The 20,610-nt window shown below is 40.5% G+C and overlaps 1 protein-coding gene across 1 annotated transcript in view; it reads right to left on the reverse strand.

The window, feature by feature from the left end:
* Positions 1–20,610, reverse strand: part of DNAH14 (dynein axonemal heavy chain 14) — a 454,489-nt gene that overhangs the window by 85,019 nt on the left and 348,860 nt on the right. Inside the window, 10 exon segments of the mRNA XM_073336702.1 lie at positions 4,353–4,474; positions 5,974–6,204; positions 6,488–6,703; positions 7,295–7,435; positions 8,295–8,390; positions 15,138–15,269; positions 17,749–17,908; positions 18,595–18,689; positions 19,178–19,303; positions 19,643–19,751. Of these exon segments, the coding sequence (XP_073192803.1) occupies positions 4,353–4,474; positions 5,974–6,204; positions 6,488–6,703; positions 7,295–7,435; positions 8,295–8,390; positions 15,138–15,269; positions 17,749–17,908; positions 18,595–18,689; positions 19,178–19,303; positions 19,643–19,751 (1,428 nt within the window).

Raw genomic sequence — 20,610 nt, forward strand, 5'->3', positions numbered from 1 at the left:
CCCCCAGGTTCTCTTCCCTCTCCTACAACCCATTCCTATTTATCCTCCTCTCCAGGATACTTGCATCCTTCATGGCACACCCCCACACCCCCTCCCAATTACCACCTATCTTGCCCCTTAACCACCCCTACAGTCCCAGTGCACATTCATACGTGTAATTTATTTTCTTTTCAAAAATAGTTCTTGTGCCTTCTGAATATTCTGTATTCAGATTGTACTTCTCAAAAAACAAATCAAAAACACACTTTGACTGAGGCAGATTTTTCTCAAATGTTTACTGTTCATTCTCAGATTTCTACTCATGGTAGGTTTCAAACTTCAAAGTTGCTAGAATGTGAACTTAGTGAAATGCTATTTTTTCCCTGGGCGCTGTATCTTGCTGAAATGACCTACTTTTGCATAGCTAACCCTACCCCCTAAACTGACATGAAGCATAGCAAATTTCAAGAAAAACTGTGTAAACATGCAGGTTTCAGAGCATTTAGAAGAGTTGTGCTTTACACAGGAAGGGCTTCCCAACCTTAACTGAAGAAGAGCTAACACTTCTTTATAATATTGTATGAAATTACAGGGAGAATGGAGCAGAGGGGCTCTACACATCCATCAGCATTACAGCAGGCTCAGAGGGATGTTAAGTGAGATTCTCAGTTGAAAGAATTACCAATGCAGATAAATACAGGCTAAAACAATAGCTCTGAGAAGTATGATCCCCCCCTCAATGTCAATGGGTGTTCTCTTCCTGCCCCCCCAGTGCTGGAGAGTTTCTGATATGCATCAAGCAAACTGTTCTCAGTTCCTCACCCCAGTATCAGCACTGTATTTCGGGGGGCATGCTCTGAGCAGCATGTCTGTTTTAAGCTCCCCATCCACAGAGGCAAGGCTTTCTCAGGTTCTGGTTCATATGTGGGGGTTAGGGAGAGGGGCTCAGATCCCCTTAGAAGGGCAAGGTATCCCAGATCACCTGATGGGAATAGAAAATGGGGCTCAAGCACCTCCAGAACAACTAGCCCCCTCCAGAACCTGGCTCACGAGGGGGACATGGAAGGGAGGTCAAACCCCACACATGGGCAGGGAACCCCAGATCCCAGCTCACATGGTGGGTAGGGAAAGCAGCTCAGAACATCTCACTCTCCAAATAGGCAAGCCTCCTCCAGAAGCTGGCTCACATGTGGAGGGGCAGAGAAAGGGTCATACCCCTGTAGATGGATTGGGGGGGTTCCAGATTTTGGCACACATATGGGAGAGAATGTGGGGCTGACAGGTGTCCCTGCCCCTATCCTCCTTCCCAGTGTCCCACCCCTCCTCCAATCCCAGGGGCACTGTCATAAATATGAAGGGAAGGGTAACCACCTTTCTGTATACAGAACTGTAAAATCCCTCCTGGCCAGAGGCAAAACCCTTTCACCTGTAAAGGGTTAACAAGCTAGGATAAACTCCCTGGCACCTGACCAGAATGACCAAAGAGGAGACAAGATACTTTCAAAGCTGGCAGAGGGAACAAAGGGTCAGTCTGTCTGTCTGTGGGATGCTTTTGCCGGGAACAGATCAGGAATGCTCTTCATAACTCCTTAGAACTTCTGTTAAGTGAGTAAGTAATCTAGCTAGAAATGTGTTAGATTTCCTTTTGTTAAATGGCTGGTAAAATAGGTTGTGCTGAATGGAATGTATATTCCTGTTTTTGTGTCTTTTTGTAACTTAAGGTTTTGCCTAGAGGGATTCTCTAGGTAAGGTATTCACCATCCCGATTTTACAGAGGTTATTTGTTTACTTTTTCTTTAATTAAAATTCTTCTTTTAAGATCCTGATTGCTTTTTCATTGTTCTTAAGATCCAAGGGTTTGGGTCTGCGTTCACCAATGCAAATTGGTGAGGATTTTTACCAACCTTCCCCAGGAAAGGGGTGTAGGGCTTGGGGGGATATTTTCGGGGGAAGATGTCTCCAAGTGGGCTCTTTCCCTGTTCTTTGTTTAACATGCTTGGTGGTGGCAGCATAGGGTTCAAGGACAAGGCAAAGTTTGTACCCTGAGGAAGTTTTTAACCTAAGCTGGTAAGAATAAGCTTAGGGGGTCTTTCATGCAGGTCCCCACATCTGTACCCTAGAATTCAGAGTGGGGAAAGAACCTTGACAGGCACCATTTCAGATTTTGGTGGTGGTTGGGGGGGAGGGAGCAACTTTAACCATGATACTAAGTTAAAGGCTAAATCACCATCCCTTTCTTACCTTAATCACCCTGTCTCTGTAAACAAAATACTGCCTCCCTGCCCCAGGGGCACCTCTCCTTTTCAGAACTTACATTTCACACTAATGCTGTTCTGTAGTTAAGAGCTCCACTAGGGAGCTCGCACACCTCCTGTATGAAACTGGAGGGGGGGAGCTCTGCCCTCCCCTGCTCCCCCTAATTGGCATCATTGCCCAATCCTCATCACCAGATCGTCGACCTCCCCTCCCCCATTATTACCTACACCTTCACCTCTAATCACCCTCCCCTCCCAACAAGCATTTGCTTGTGCAGTTTGTTTTCTTTTCCAAAAATAGTTTTATCGCCTCTGAATATTCTCCTGTATTCACTTTACAAATCTGGACCAGATTTAAACTCTCAGGATATGTCTATACTGCAATTAAAAACTTATGGCTGGACCGTGCCAGCTGACTTGGACTTGCAGAGCTCAGGCTAAGGGGCTGTTTATCTGTGGTGTAGAGGTGATCCCCACACCTCATAGGGTCCCAAAGCCTGAGCTCCAGCCCTAGGCCAACCATCTACACTGCAATTAAACAGCCCCTTAGCCCGAGCTCTGCAACCCACGAGCCTGTGTCAGCTGGCACGGGCCAGCCACAGGTATTTCATTGCAGTGAAGATATACCCTCAGTGCCTGGGGCAATGCTCAGATTCAATAACAGAACTCAGAGCCACACAGGTCCTGTGACACAGAAGTAATTTTCCAGATACTGTAGTTAGCCTCTCTCTCGTCACATGTGCAGTGTGAGCCATTAGGAGTGTAAATACGTTCATGAGCCTTAGAACTGCTTGGCACGTGCCTAACTGGAGAAACAAACTCTATTTCAAATAATATTTTCCCCAAAAGGCTGGTGGGTGCCATGCACTCTGTTGAGATAATCCTTGAGTGTAACACTAGTATGATGATCTGAGCCCTGGTTTGATCTCTACCTGTGAACAAAAAGTGTCAGAATGTGTTTTCTGGGGGCTGTATCTTGGGAACAACTTGGTCAAATGGCCCCAATTCTGGATCACTAACAGAACTCTGTGCCCCATGAGGAACATCAAATTTCATGGCAATCCTAGTAATCATGTGGATTTTAGAATACTTAGAGCAGAGGTGGGCAAACTATAGCCCCTGGGCCACATCCGGCCCGTGAGACCATCCTGCCTGGCCCTTGAGCTCCCTGCCAGGGAGGCTAGCCCCTGGCCCCTTCCCCACCATCCTCCCTCCCTTATGCCACCGCGCTATGCCACCGCGCAGGCAGCACTCTGGGCTGCATGCTCCTGCAGGGCAGAGCGGCAGTGTGTCTGGCTCCGGCCAGGTGGCGCGGCTTCAGACATGCTGCAGGGGGTGGTTGGATAGATGTGGGGCGGGAAGTGGGAGGGGGCGGATAGGGGGCGGGGGCCAGGCTGTCTGGGGAGGCACAGTCTTCCCTACCCGGCCCTCCATATAGTTTTGCAACCCCAATGTGGCCCTCAGGCCAAAAAGTTTGCTCACCCCGACTTAAGAGTCAAGCTTTCAACAGAAAGCTGGTCTTAAGTTTAACACTCTGATAAATCAGGGCCTAGGTGTCTCAGATTAGGCACCCAAAATTAGTGGATACTTTTGACCTTAATGTCTCTGTGCCTCAATACCCCTTCTGTAAAATGGGGACAATACAATTCATTTTCATGGAGGTGTTGTGAAAATGAATTATTTAATGTTTGTGAAGCAATCGCATACCTTAATGATAAGCATCACAGAAAAGACCATGAAGAAACTAATAATTTTGTCTTCAAAGCAGAGTTTATACTGTGCAGTAAATAAGGCATGTGGCACACATTCAACAACAAAGAGAAAACAAAGTATTGAATAGCTACTCATTAAATGAGCACTATCCATGCTCTTATTGAATGAAGCAGGGGTCCTGAGGAAAAAATAATATGTGATCATATAAATCAATACAGTATCACAATGGATAAGCACAAAGGAGTTGAATTAAGATTGCACAGGCAACCTTAATTCTTGCATTTTCTAACTTTACTTTGCTACCTTAATAATGTTCTTAAAATACATTTTGAGAGTGTAATTTAATATATAGTACAATTTAATACAATAGTAGTTAGAACAATTGTCACTAATGAGGACAGTTACCTAAAGTTGTGGTTGTATTCAGTTTCAGCATCTCCAATCCTGATGAAGTCTTTACCTCCTCTACTGTAGATTTCCTTTCTTAAGATTGGCTTTAAATTTGAATCCAAAGTTTCAGTAAGATCCTAAAACCCATAAATATATTGTCTACATTGCAATCATTATGGTTAATTAATAAGCTTAAATAATTATTTAGCTTTGTGAGCTCAAAATCAGATATACACCTTGGGTTTTATCGTTACATTTAATTTCTGGAAGGATATTCATATCCTCTGTGCCCAGCCTGGAACTCCCCTTAAAGAGGGACCCAGGAACTGTGGGTACTAGAGATGCCCTGTCAGTGATACTCCATTGGAATCATGCTGCCTAGAAATGGAAGTGTGGGGATGGCAAGGACACAGAGCTAATGCAGAGGCATAAGTCCTCAATGCAGATGGCTCTGGCATTCTGATCCCATAGCAGTCCATGTAGCTGACTGAGATTTTCTTGTATGTATGTGGTTTTATGGAGAAACTGTCAGTGCTTATGGCCTGTTCTCCACACCAGTTTTAACGCAGTGCAACTCCATTGACATCACTGGAGTTACTACTAATTTACATCAGTGTCAGTGAGGAGAATCAGGTTCCTAGAGCTTTAGACAGATGTTTATTATTAAATTTAAATAAATAAAACTACAAAGTAGTTCCATCACTTCCATTGCTCTCCTACTCTTACACCTTTGACAAGGGAAATTAACATTCAAATGCACTCTATTCTTCTTACATGTATAGTTTTCTGATGGGAATTTTTTTCCTTGTTATTAACTCAGAACGCCCCTGTGGTGGGATGGTTACCCTGCTCCGGCTCTGATGGGCTTAAAACAGGCCCGGGAGAGGGCTGTACCAGGGGAAAAGCTGGGCTGATTGGGAAAGCAGCCACAGCTGTAGCCAGTGCAATGAGGGCCCAGCTGGCCCCTATAAGAGGGCTGTGGGCCAGAAGAGGATAGATACTCTCTCTAGCTTCCTAGAGGGAGAAGGAGCTAGCTGCCTAGGCAGCTAAGAAGGGTACCTATGGTGGAGCAGTGCGGGGGAAGGGCAGAGGGAGCTCCAGCTGAGCAAACCCCCAGGCTGCAGGCCTAGTTAAGGACACACAAAAGGTACTAGCAGGGTACCTGAAGTGGAGCAGTGCTGGGCAAGGACAGAGGGAGCTGGGGAGCTCCAGCCTAGCAAAGCCCCAGGATGCAGGCCTAGTGAAAGGCCTATAAAAGGGTACTGGGGCTGCAGAGGGGCAGCCCAGAGATAGGCAGCAGGTTCAAACCTCCCTTGCCAATGATGAGTGGCTTTTACAGACTTCAGTCTGCCCCAGTGAGAGGGGGCTAGATGGTGACTGGCAGTAGCCACTGAGGCAAGGAGGGGGATAGGGGTTCCCCTGGGTGGGGAGACTCAGATTGTGGGTTACTGCTGGGGTGGAACCCTGATGAGGAGGGCACTGGGGTCTGCGAGGGACTCGGGCCAGTGACAGGCAAGACACCGGCCTGCAGAGGGTGCTCCTGGCCGGAAGAGCTAATTCCCAGGACAACCAACAAGAGGTGCTGCGCGGGTGAGTCGTTGCCCTGCGACACCCCCACAAAATTAAACCATACTACCTGTAGCAGAATGGAGTCTCCAATTTGCATGGCATTTTCCAAAGTTCTTAGGTAACTGGAATCAGAAGCATGGATTTGTCGTAGCTTGTCACCTTCCATTTGACAAATCCATTTGTAAGCCTGTTTCTGTGGATCAATTAGTAAAGGCCATCGCTGTCCAGTCTTAACAAGGATAGCATTCTCAATGGAGTACTGGTCGAGAGGCAAACCTTCATTTTGCCATTTACTGACCTAGAAAAGTTTCAATTTTCAATATTTGAATATTTTTACATTTTTGACAATCCTTGTTATTGCATGGATACAATGCTTACAATTAACTATATATAAAGACATACACAATGTGATGCAACAAAACACAACAATCTTGATTGTAAATAATCTCAGTAAAATACTTGGACCTCTGCATTTTACTCTTAGTAAATCGGGTTTGGAATCAAGTGTTCTGAAAGGGGGAAGTCCTGATTTTGATGTAAAAAAGTCAGCTGTGCCCCTCACCATCTGCTCATGTTATTACCTCATTTTTTTCTGTCATAGCTGTTATTAGGGAATAATTTGGAGACACAGGAACGATGTTCTCATTACACAATCTCAGACATTCGTTTATTAGCTGCTGACGATATCCTGCTGATAACACGCCGCTGTAGATAATGCATGCTGCTGAAACAAGGGCATCACCCATAATACCTTGCAGCCTTTTGTCCAGGTTATTAACTGATTCTTTCCATCGCTCCTAACACATCCAAATGAAATATCATTTACAATAAAAATGTAACTGTTTTTAAATGTATCAAAGTTTACTGTTTACAATTATGTGGAATAGAAATTGGGAGTGTAATTGAAGTGACAGTTGCAACTCTGGACCAAGGAAAGGAATCATTACTGAAGCACCTCAATACTGACTAGTCATGATAGGGAAGACTTCCTCCTGCCCTGCAGAACAAGTCATAATAGGGGAGGCCTCTTTCTGCCTTGCAGTACAAGCGATTGGAAATACTGTTGTACCTGCTAGAGGGAGGAAACTAAGGTGCAGCTGTTGAAAGGTGGGAAGGTTGTTTTTTACTGGGCAAGAATAATCCTCAGAAAGGCACTTCTCCTCTTCTTCTGCCCAGGGCTGGGATCTAGTTATTAAACTTGACAGGCCAGCATAAAAGGCCACAACAGCATGGTAAGCCATACGGTAACGTGGGAGAGGGGAAGCACTATGCGAAAAGGGGAGGCAGCTTCCCACCCCTGAAAAATGTAAATGAAGTAAAAATGACGCTTTTATGCTTGAATGCTCTGAGGCCAAAAAGTGGACAATACAAAAAATGAAAGGCAATACCATCTCATCCGCCAGAGCTGTACTTAATATCGATACTCGCTGTAGACGCTGAGTTGCCAGTTGCTTTCGAGTTGCTAGCATTTCTCTCTGGGCTATGCTCTCTTGATAGCTTGCCTCTAAATTCTGTTCATGTTCTTCAATCTAATAATCGATTGGCAGACAATAGATCAAGGTTTTTATTTTTTATTTTGACTGAGGGGCGCCTGCCTGCCTGCCATTTATCAGACTTAAGAGACCTACTTCATTGCTTCTATTACTACATGTGCTACCGATGTAACAGGCTTGAGCTTATTTAAGAAAGTAAGAGCTTACATTGCAGTAACTGAGAGTTGTTTCACATTGCATTGCTCTAAAATTTAGTCTTCTCATTATTCACTGTCTGACAATAAGATGTCAATCCACGAATGGCAAATGATCACAGCAATTTTGAGGCTAAGTCACCTCTAGTCTTCACCCTCTCTGAAGTATAGGCACAACACAAATTTCTATTCATTTTCAAGTGGGCCTTTCCTATGTTTTGGAGCAACATTTTCCCTTGGTACTGAAATTGTTCTTTTGGGGTTATTTATTACTATTGATTACTTTTCTCTTGTTTAACACTTCCTGCATTAATAAGTCCTCCTCCCACAGTAAAGGTCAGTGTCCCAAATTTGAACTGTAGTTGGTTGAGAGGAATGAAGCAAACCAGGAGGCATTGGAAGCTATTTCTCTGAAGAAATCACTATTTTTTAAGCTTTGCTGAAGTTTGATTAAAGGCCTGATCTTGCAGTCCTAGTGCAGGTAAAACTCCCATTGAAGTAAATGAGACATCACACAGGAGTTCCACAGTCTTAGGACTGTAGGACTGGGCCCCAACTCTCTAGCAAAGAAGTGTCTCTCCCTTCAGAAGCTTTTAAAATAAAAATAACTGGTACAAGTTTTAGTAGGGTCTATGAAAAATATGAATATTTTCATGCTTCAATAACTAAGCAATAACATATAATAATGAGAAATGTCTCACCAAGGCCAAACTTCTTTGTTTTTCATCCAGTTTTTGATGGGCAAGTCTTAGTACTTCCTGAGCTTCAGTAACCCGGATTTGTTTTGGCTTCACCAACTAGATAAAAAGATGTATCACAGGCTACACTTCACTTTGAGTGAAGAAAATGTATACAGTGTGTTAAATACCACCTACATTTTTTTGAATTTTTCAGAAAGCTGAAAAATGACTTTTTCCAACACCCACCTTTCTCCTGCAGTCACCCCGGTAAAGATTTTCAAAACTGGGCGTGCGAAGTTAGGCTAACTGAAATACTAATGGTTATCAGTTGGTTGGTAATGGTATTGGTTGCTAATGTTTGTACTGATATGAAAGAACTATCTGCTGGTCATCTTATTTCCTAATGCAGACTTAGACAAGTATAAACTACATTTTCCCACTTCTTCATTGTACCTTCTTTGTTTAGCTTGTAGACATAAGCAAATACCTACCTTGACATCATAAGGCCATGTTTATTAACCTAGGTGCATATTACTGAAGGTCTCCAAGAAAAATAAACGTCTGATCTTATAGTATAGTTATATAATGATATATTTAGCTCAAGTCATAGAAAATGTGGCAACCTGTACTTTCGAACATGACTGAAAAGTCAATATTAAAAGTGAATCAAAAGGATGTCCAAATCAGACAAGTGACTGCCCAAATCTTTCATTCTGTGCATAAATTATATTATATTCATTGCAACTCTGTGCTATTCCTCCATACGCTCTTTCATGGGTATATGCCTCCTTTTGATTTGTTTTATTACTGGCTGCATTTGATTGTTTTGTCTGCCTTTCTGGGGTTTACATGCAGAACATTTGAGGAAAAGCTCTTGTATAGATTAATATTTTCTTTCAGTCTGTAAAATGTCAATTGTTTGTAATAAACACATTAGAATTTATTGATCAACGAAAGTATCTGTTTGGCTTCTAATTCAGATAGTTCAAGGTAAGCATAACTGTTTCTCTAAAATGTTCACATATTTCTCATACTATTTTAAGACATGTATAAAATCAAACACAAATGTAAGTTCTATGATATACTTATTTTTTCAGTATAAATGAAAATATTTACATATATAGAATACAAACTCCAAATACTCAAAACATGCATCAGGAAAACAAAAATCAGGCAATTGTATTAAAAATTCTGAAATTTTTAAAATAGATTTGGAGTTCTTTATTTGCTTTTTCTGTTATGAGTCTTTAGGGTTTATATTTTCAAACTTTTCTCTGCAACCATGAGGGCTAGAGTCTTATGCTTTAAAAATTAAAATTGAGATTCTCAGGTAATTAAATGACTCCTGGAATTGGCACCTCAAGGAAAAACTCCAAAATATTGGGGGACTCAGTATAAAATCGTAAGAGTTGGCAACTAAGTAATCATGGTAAAAATGGGTCATAGGAGAGACAATTAGGATAGGGCCTTAAAGATAAGACAAGAATTGAGCCTGATGTGGATTAGAAGGGGGAGTACAATGGATGGATGAATAGATGTGGGGGTAACATATCAAGAGGCCAGAAAGAGGAACTGACCTTTTGGTAAAATAAGGATTTCAGTTTTGGCCATGTTAAGGTTGAGCTAATGGTAAGAGATCCAGGAGGAGATGTCAGACTTGCAGAGACATAGGTCTAGATGGAGGGAGGCTGCGAAGAATGTACAAGCAGATTTCAGAGTCATCAGCAAACAGATGGTAGATTAAGATGTAAGAGGACGAGATCAGCCAAGGAGAGAATTCAGAGGAAAGACCCCTGTGGGATGTGCATATGGAGTGTAAAAGGGGATGAGGTTGACCCATTGAAAGAGATGCTGAAGGAATAGTATGAGTGGCATATGGAGAGATGACTATCAGAAAAACCAAGGGAAGGAAGAATGTCTAGCAGGAGGGGAGTGATTATCATGCCAAGATTAGGAGGATGGAGTATTGTTTCCAAGACTTGGGCAGGAACAGGTCACTAGAAACCTTAAGAGTAGTAGTTTCAATAGCGTGAAGAGGTCAGAAGCTACAATAGAGGAGATCCAAGATGGAACTGGAGCAAGGTAACTTAAAACAGCAGTTGTGTATTGTGAGCTTGATGAGTTTACAGTTGAAAACTGGAAAGGGAGCAGACAGGGCTGACCATTTATGAGAAATCAGGGATATTGATGGATTGAAGTTTGGAGGAAGTCTACATAGCAAGACTGGAGAGCAAGGGGTTGAGTGATAAATTATATGAGGTCAAAGAATGGGAACTTAATGGTGGAGAGATCAAAGACAGCAGTTTTTCGTGAAGACAAACTTGAGTGACCTTTTTGGTATGTGAGGAAACATCCAATGATGTCTTCTTGCACTGTAATCCATGGTCATGTGACTGTAACTTGAAATATTTTATTCATTGGTTCTCCCAAAAGTTAACTTATCTTCTTTTGAAGATCTAAGGTGTAATTCTCTGGCAGAAAATAAAGACAAAGCACTCCATACACTTAGGGAAGAGGATTTCAAATGAAAAGCCAAATTCTGAATTGTGAGCAATGTCAGAAGATAATGCAGTTATCCCCTTCACCACAGTGAGGAACTGAAAGCAAAGAGCTCTAAGTGTTCCTGTCAGTGGCTGTCTCCTCAGGTACTTCTACCTGTCCTGTTCTACTCCTAACTCTTCTGCTTAGCTCCTACCCTTGCTCCCTGATTTTATGTGAATCCTAGAGGCTTGTCCAACTTTCATTCCCTGGTAACTGCTGCTCCCACTCCACTCCTTTTTCTTCCAATTACCCTAATCTAACCTGCCCATACACTTCTCTTACTTCCCCATCTGACCCTTCTCCTGGCCCCCAGGATAATCCTATCAAATAACTTCCTTCCCACACCATCACCTCACCTCCCATCTAACTCTCCATAACCATTCTACCTAAACCTCCCTACATCCTGGCTCTATTCCCTCATTCGTATTCACTCTATTTAAATCTCCATTTGGGTCCGGATGCTCCACTTCACCTCCTGCTCCATCTGTTTCCCTGCCTCTAGCTACATACCAATATGTGGTGAGATTCCCCCTTCTGAGCATCAATTTGTTAAATAAAGGGTGGTTTATTACATTATTAAAGAATGAAAAAGGAATAAAAAATTATCATTCTCCATGTACATATACTTAACATCTCCGCAAATAGGGGCCTTGAGAGGAAGATTCCACAAACTTTCCCTCATGAAGATCTTCTCACATGGTTTCATTGGGAGGCAGGTTTTGAAACTCATTGTAGGCGTGGACTAGACAGTAGGCAGGCTTTGTGCCTCACCTCAGCTTCTTGGGAACATGCACCCAATGGAGCTGCAATGTCAGGGATTTTCCTGGTTGCAGATGCCTAAATATACCTTATTTAGAGGCTATATTACTTTTCCTGTCAAATTAACAGAGGCCTGGTGTATGGACAATGCACATCATTCCCTAGAGCTGGGCTTGTTCAACTGCCTGTCCCCTCCACCCATGCAGATCTCTGGATGGACAGTCTTCCATGGAGTGCAATGGAAATGGAACTGCCTTCAGAATAGGGTTGGGGATCCTCACACAGTTCAAGGGATAAGACAGGACCCGACTGCTTGTATTACATCTTCTGTGTATGTATTTGAATATGTATGTATTACACAGACACTGAATATACATACAGAATTATTGTGCTGTGCTTATGTGATAACTGTTGAAATGTTTAATCCCAATAAATATATTGTACACACTCTTTTCACGCCATGTATCTGTTTCTATAATGGAAATATTGTTAGGCCTGTTGATTTAATCGCAATTAATTGCACTGTTGAACAATAGAATACTGATCGAAATGTATTAAATATTTTGGATGATTTTCTACATTTTCAAATATATAGATTTAAAGTACAACACAGAACACAAAGTGTACAGTGCTCACTTTGTATTACTATTACAAATATTTGCACTGTAAAAATGATAAAAGAAATAGTATTTTTCAATTCACCTCATACAAGTACCAAAATGCAATCTCTTTATCATGAAAGTGCAACTTAGAAATGTAGATTTTTTTTTTGTTACATAACTGCACTCAAAAAAACCCCAATATAAAATGTTAGAGTCTACAAATCCACTCAGTCCTACTTCTTGTGCAGCCAATCACTAACAGAAACAAATCTGTTTATATTTACGGGAGATAATGCTTCCCACGTCTTATTTACAATGTCACCTGAAAGAGAGAACAGACATTTGCATGGCACATTTGTAGCCGGCATTACAAAGTATTTTTGTGCCAGATATGCTAAACTTTCATATGTCCCTTCATGCTTTGGCCACCATTCCAGAGGACATGCTTCCATGCTGATGATGCTCATTAAAAAAATAATGCGCTAATTAAATTTGTAACTGAACTCTCTGGGGGAGAATTGTATGTCTCTTGCTCTCTGCTTTACCCGCATTCTTCCATATATTCCATGTTACAGCAGTCTTGGATGACGACTCAGTATGTTGTTTGTTTTAAGAACACTTTCACTGCAGATATGACAAAACGCAAAGAAGGTACCAATGTGAGATTCCTAAAGATAGCTACAGCAGTTGACCCAGGATTTAAGAATCTGAAGTGCCTTCCAAAATCTGAGAAGGACAGGATGTGGAGCATGCTTTCAGAAGGCTTAAAAGAGCAACACTCTGATGTGGAAACTAGAGAACCCAAACCACCAAAAAAGAAAAGGAACCTTCTGCTGGTGACATCTGACTCAGATGATGAAAATGAACATGCAATTGGATCATTATTGAGCAGAACCCATCATCAGCATGGACGTATGTCTTCTGGAATAGTGGCTGAAGCATGAAGGGACATACGAATCTTTAGCGCATCTGGCAGGTAAATATCTTGTGACGCCGGCTACAACAGTGCCATGCTAATGCCTGTTCTCACTTTCAGGTGATATTGTAAACAAGAAACAGGCAGCATTATCTTCTGCAAATGTAAACAAACTTGTTTGAGCAAGTGGCTAAACAAGAAGTAGGACTGAGTGGACTTGTAGGTTCTAAAGTTTTACATTGTTTTATTTTTAATACAATTATTTTTGTACATAACGCTACATTTATAAGTTCAACTTTCATGACAAATTTCAGAGTAGCAGCCATGTTAATCTGTATCCGCAAAAAGAAAAGGAGTACTTGTGGCACCTTAGAGACTAACAAATTTATTTGAGCTTTCTTTTCATGACAAAGAGATTGCACTACAGTACTTGAGTTAAGTGAATTGAAAAATACTACTTTTATATTTACAGTGCAAATGTTTATAATAAATATAAAGTGAACTCTGTACACTTTGTACTCTGTAATTGAAATCAATATATTCGAAAATGTGGAAAACATCCAAAATATTTATATAAATGGTATTCTATTGTTTAACAGCACGATTAATCGCAATTAATTTTTTAATCACTTGACAGACCTAAATATTATCAGTTATGTTATCATATATATTGAGTTTAGTCAAACTTAACATGCTGTAACAAATTAAACTACCCTAGTCTACTGTTTATACCATGTGAATTTTATTCAAGAACATAACTATACTGGGCAAAACACTCTTACAGCTAAATTCAAGGCTCAGACTGTATGCAACACACACCCAAAAATGGCCTGAAGGGAATCATAAGGTGTAATTTTTGTGTCCCACTCCCAAAATCTTGCAGAGTTCACACCACACAGGTCCTCTGCAGCTGGAGCTATGGAGACCAATATTCCAGGGTGGGACCTGGAGTCAGGACCCTATATTTTGAAAGATGCACTCTTTTACTTGGCTTATTTATTTAGATTTAAGTAACAATAAAATCACTTCTGAAGTTGCAACCTATGTCTGAGATTGCTAGTAGATTGCTTTTTTTACAGAAGCAGCGTATGAGCAATCTGCATGGGGAAGTACATGGGTCTATAGCTGGTCTGAAAACAAGTCCATTGTCTGATCTAAAAGTACTTGGAACCTGAATCTTGCCCCTCTTATTTAACCAGTGTTAAATTCCTATTTCTATTTTACCTAGAACTTGCTTAAAATTGAATTTCTATAAAATATTTTTAAAATACGTTTTTGTATTTAAAAGTGAATTTACTGGTTGTGAAAAGTGTCTGGTAGGACCTAGGGAAGGAAAGAAAGGCTAAATCTCTCTTTATCCACATCACAGGAACAATATGAGCACCTCCAAATATGTCTCAATCCTGATCCAGAGAGAGAACCTCAAAAAGACAGAAGATTGGTTTTCTGGGCTATTAAATCTTCGATCTCCCAACAAGACAAGAATGAAAAGATCCGGGGAAGGACACTAGGGATGGTCATAGATGTAGCAAGATTTATATATGATGAGAGATAGTAAAGAACAAATTGGTACTCAAAATTTATTTGGCTTTTTAATCATGCCCAGTTTCTATCAGCTTGCATAACATGGAAGTGAGATTGAGTCAGCACAGATTTTAATATTTCTGTTTTTTATTCCATGTACTCTAAGGCATCTAGTTGAGTTCCTGGAATATAAGTAGCATGGGTTTTGCAAACTAACTTTCACCATTTCTATTTTGAGATTACTGCTTTTAGATAGATTGCACAGATATTACTAACAGAACTTGGCCCATGAGCTTTATTATGGGTAAGTATTTGCCTAAGAGGCTGAATCAATATTCCAGTAGAAAAACTGTTTTGCATGAAGGTTCTTACTAATTTAAATAGGTAATTTCAGTTATTGTTGAATGCATTTGTATATGAAAGATCATATTCTAAGAATAGAAGATCTACCAAATATATTCTTATAGGAACTTGTATTAAAAGAGTTTTTGGAAATAATGATAATTTTATTAAATAAGATACCTTTTGTATTTCATGGTAGTGATCTAAAGCTAAAATCCAGTGACACATGGAGCAACAGGCAATAGACACTAGTCCCACTTTTGATGGTCTAAAGTCAGGTGAACTTACATATCTTTTCAATTGCAGAAACACCTAAAAACCCAAAGAGGTTAAATATTAGAACAATGATTTGAAGAGCTATTACAGTGTTCTTTGTTGCTTAAGGAGAAGACAACGGAAAATATTTTTTAGTTATGTGAAGAGGAGAAAAACCCACTATAAATACTTCGGGCAGGATCATTTTCATTGATGTAAATCCATAGTAATTTTACTGTCTTCAGTTAGATTTACACAGAATTATATCATAGAATAGTATCATAGAAATATAGAGCTCGAAGGGACCTTAAGTCATCTACTCCATTCCACTGTGCCAAAGCAGGACCCTGCAGTCCTAGACATCCCTGACAGGTATCTGTTTAACCAGTTCTTAAAAACATCCAATGATAGGGATTCCACAACCTCCCTTGGTAGTCTATTCCATTACTTAACTATCCTTACAGTTAAAAAGTTTTTCCTTATATCTAACTTAAATCTCCCTCGATGAAAATTACTTCTTATCCTATCTTCAGTGAACATGAGAACAGCAGATCACAATTCTCTTTATAACAGCCCTTAGCATATTTGAAGACAGTTATCTGGTCCTTCCTCAGTCTTTTCTCAAGACAAAACATGCCCAGTTTTTTTAACTTTTCCTCTCAGTTCAAGTTTTCTAAAACTTATTGTTTTTGTTGCTCTCTTCTGGACCCTCTCCAATTTGTCCACATATTTCTGAAAGTGCAGACACAGTATTCTAGCTGAGTCCTCACCAGTACCTGGTACAGAGCCTGCGAAGTGTCAGGCTCTGGTTTGAGGCGGGCAGACCTGGTAGTTTGGAGAGGTGGTCAAGAACAGATACAAGGATCGAAGACCATCACAGAGTTGCGTCTGGGTTGAGTTGGGGAGAGGCTGTGGCTCAGAACTGAGATCAGAGTCCATAGATAAACCAAATCAGGATTATAGCTGGAGTCCCGATTCAGGCCAAAGATTGAAGCTGGGTGGGAGTCAATCTGAGGGTCTAGGGGATCAGGAGGTGGATGCAGGGCTGGAATGGGTCAGTAACAGGGCTTGAGCGCAATCGGACAGGGCACGGGCAAGGCTGAAGCAAGCTGGAACAAGGCTCAGGTAAGGCTGGGATAGGAATTGCACCAAGGGCAGGCTAGACGCAGAGGGAGTCTGTAACCTATGAGACAGTGGGAGGGTTCCTGGCTGAGCAGTGCTGTAGCACAGACTAACCTGACATCTGATGCCATCAGTAAAATACCTTTGCCTTGCGGTTATTTGACCCAGGCCCTGCTCAGGGATAGGCTGCTAAAGTATGTCTGAGTGCTGAGTCACTGCAGGCTCTGTTGGAGGGTTGAATCTTGGTAGCTGAGTAAGCAGTGGTAGTCTGGTTGTGTGTTTGCCTCACACAAGGTGAAGGCACAGAACAGTTTTCACAAATGCAATGGTGCTTAGAAAACAAAATGGGGGTTATTATTTGATACAGATGTATACTGAGTTCAAAATACCAAACAGAATTCAGAAGTTGTATGTAGGCAGGTTCCCCAAATCATTACAACACCCCTAAACCTTGATATTAAGAAGAAAATTCTGGTGATTGGAAGTGAGATTTAAAAACTTCCTAAACAACAAAATCGTATAAAAAATTTGCCAAATGGCAACTAATCCTATCTTTTCCTAAATTAACACTAATATGTACAAAAGAACTAGTATAATAAGCTAAAAAGAGATGTGTCATGGATACTAGGAAGCTCTGTCTTACAGCCACAGGCAGTGAGAAGGAAATGAGTTGCAGGTGGACCACCTCCACCTTTGTTGCCCTCAGTATGAGACCACAAGGACGCTCAGGGTGTAGTGCAGCCCCAAACAGATACTGCTGGCCAAAAAAACATATGGGGAGCATGCGCGCCAAAACGGAAAGAAACTACTGGTTTAATTTTTTCTAAAAGCATTACTCTCATTCATTCTTTTCTACATATTGATAGAAAGGGGAAGATTCTGTGTTCCTCTATTTCTGTATTAAGCACTAAACCACTTGAGTTGAGGGGAAAGGAAGCTTTAAACCACTTATGCACCTCCTCTGTTCTGTCCCCAGACCTCATGTCAACTCAGAACAGCCCAAGAGCTAATCTAAATTGTGCCAGTTTGTAATAGCCCTCTATTGACAATTACACTGGCAGACAGCACAGTGTGCTCATGACTTCCTGTTTCCTCACCCTCCCATCCTGCCCCTGATATGGCCCATACTTCTGGAGCTGCCAGGGAGTCCAGCATAAAGGTATTTATGTCAGGTCTATGCTGGGAAGAGAGAGCCTACCCATGACAGTAGGATTCTGCAGCGGTTGTTTCTGCCTCTGCCCCCTTTGTAGCCCCTTCATCCTGCCACAGTGGCATAAAGGGGCTGCAACACGGGACTGAATCTGGCCCAAAGTTGTTATACAAAATTCAGTCTTTATTAAGACAAAATCAACACCCTTTGAAGAATCCTAGAAGAAGTGAAGATAAATTATTGGGCACCATTCCATCACTTTACCTTTTCTGGTAGATTATCTTTATCCAGGGTAACTAATTTCTTGAGGAATCCTGCATCTGCAAGGAGGAGCTTTGCTGTTGCCCAACTAGGTTTCTTTTGCAGTAGAATACAAACTGCATTCATAACAGTTAGTACAAGAGGAGGAGGATGAGTATATACTCTGTAAAAAAAAAACCAAATATTTGAGAAAATTAATAAACAGTTTCATACAAAACATTTTTACAAAGAAAGTATGGTGCTGTACTTTTCATTTAAATCATCCAGTATTGGCCCACCTCAAAGACAGGCTACTGGATTAGATGGTTCAATAGTCTGAGGTATTATGTTAATTTCTAAATTAATACTAATTTCTATGTGTTCTTACTAATTAGTATATAACTATACTACAAAATACTATATTGTTATACGAATAGAAGGGAGAAGAAAATAAAAACAAACCTATAATAATAGAGGAAAACTACTGAGATCTGATAACACCATCCTTCACCCCTTTTCTCCCGAGAAAGGTCTGTGTAGAAAATGAAAATTTCTGACAAGTTCCTTTTGACCCAATATAGGGGTGGCGGGTGTGTCTGTGTCTCTATTTAGAAAGAGAATAAACTAACCCATAGGAACTAATTTGACACATGAAAGCATAAAGAATTAAGAGTAAAAGAGTGAGTCAGCTTGAAATGTAGGCAAGATTACACTGTTTGCACTTTCAGAATAATTTTCTTTAGTTATGGATGGAAGGAACGCCCGTGGAAACCTTTGCTCTGTTGTGTAATTTGCCAGCATCATTATTCCAGAACTGAAGACTGCTATTAGTTGGAACAGTGACAAAGTTTTAAAACAAAACAGACCTACCTGAGTTCTGCAATGTGAGCTTTGTCCAATGCATCTAGGGCAGCGAGGGCCTTTTCCAAAGCTGGCAATACAGCATTTAGCTCTTCAGTTGCTTGCTACATTGTAAAAAAAAAAAAAAAAAAAAAAAAAGTCAACCAAACAAAACCCCCCACAACCCACAGAAAAAAGTCAGAGTTGGCATTTTCTTTTGGCAATATGTACTTGAACAAAAACAGTTTTCTGTATATTGTAACCAACAGTAGGAAAATGTATGTTTTGCGAGTAAGACACACAAAAGGATGGTATGAAGTACTAAGGTGCTATTCATGCACAGTTATTTTTCTAAGCAGAATCATGCTTGAAAGAACTAGAACAGAGATCTATCAGTTTTTCCTACTTCTAATTTTATAATATGGTGAAGATTTCTAAAAAAACAATATCTATGCTGGAGGCATATGAAAATTTCTGCACTTTTTGGAACTTATTTTTACCATAAATAGAACTGGATCTTTCAAGGTTGTTAATGCCCAGAGTGTTTTTAATGCTTTGAAAAACTAGGCCCACAGAAACCAAAATCTGTAAGAGACCACAAGAGACTCGGTACCTGAGCATATTCTTCCACAACTTTTGTTTCCTCAGCCATGATTTCTTCATCCTGTTTAACAAGAGTTCGAACCTGCTCTACTACTAGTGAGTCTCTCTGAAGTTTTTCCACGAGTTCTTCTATCTCCTAACAGGAAAAAAATTTTTTCCTTTACCATACATTTTGACTGCAGAATTTCAAATACACTTGGTGAGATGACTGAATAGTGAGAAGGCTGAAACATTTCAGAAATGCATTGTTTTTTCTTTTTCTCATGAGCCAATCAGGAAACTGACTTCTCTTTATTGTGTCTGAATCTCCTGTCAGCCATGAAAGTGTTGAAGGAGAAAGGGCATAATATAACTCACTGTCAAGAGTGATATAACAAGTAGGTTTTTGGGTCCTGAATTTTGTGGAGAGGAGGAGGTGGAATGGGAGGTCACAGAAGATTTTTAAAGCCTACTTCAGAAAGTAATTTGTAAATACCTTTGATTTTTGCTCTATTTGAGGGCCAAGGACAAGCAACTCTTCTTGCATTTCTGTAACCAGTGATGTTGCTTCCAGGAGCTTGGTCAGCCCATTGTAAAAACAAGCCCTAAAAATAAAAATTAAGTTGTGTTCTTTTATTTGTCATTAAAGATAACAGTCCAGTTTCATTCCATGGTCTCTGCTACCTTCTGCTCTGGGAAAATCTGACTGCAGGGGTGGAGGGATAGCCTGTAGCAGTGGAAATCTGCTATAACTTCCCCTCCAATGAAGGCCCACAAAAGGCCGACACAGCCCAAATATTTGCAGTATGAGCTGGAGAGATGGTCAGGGACGGGCCTCCAGAGGTGAGCTGATTTACCACATCCATTGAGGAATCATACCTGGCAGGGTTATTATGCAATCTCAACTGTACAGACGGTGTTGCAGGATAGACACAGGATTGTGGGGGTAATTTTGTTGCCCCAGGGAGAGATTAGCTTGTCCAGGGAAGTATAATTTACAACTACTTCCACCTGCTTGGGTGCCTCTAGTTTAACAAATGCATTTTAGGTGGTTTTTAATATTTTGAAACAGCCTCTAGTATACGGACAGTGTGAAGATTAAGTAAAATATAAGTTATTATATATTGACTTTGGGATCTTTAGAAATAATTAGGGTTGTCAAGTGATTAAAAATAATCACAATTAATCTTGCGATTAATCGCACTATTAAACAATAATAGAGTACGATTTATTTAAATATTTTTGAATGTTTTCTACATTTTCAAATATATTGATTTCAATTACAACACAATACAAAGTGTACAGAGCTCACTTTATATTTATTTTTGATTACAAATATTTGCACTGTAAAAAACAAAAGAAATCATATTTTTCAGTTCACCTCATACAAGTACTGTGGTGTAATCTCTTTATCATGAAAGTTGAACTTACAAATGTAGAATTATGTACAAAAAATCTGCATTC

The sequence above is a fragment of the Lepidochelys kempii genome, chromosome 3 (assembly GCF_965140265.1).
Source record: "Lepidochelys kempii isolate rLepKem1 chromosome 3, rLepKem1.hap2, whole genome shotgun sequence".
In the NCBI taxonomy this organism is placed as follows: Eukaryota; Metazoa; Chordata; order Testudines; family Cheloniidae; genus Lepidochelys; species Lepidochelys kempii.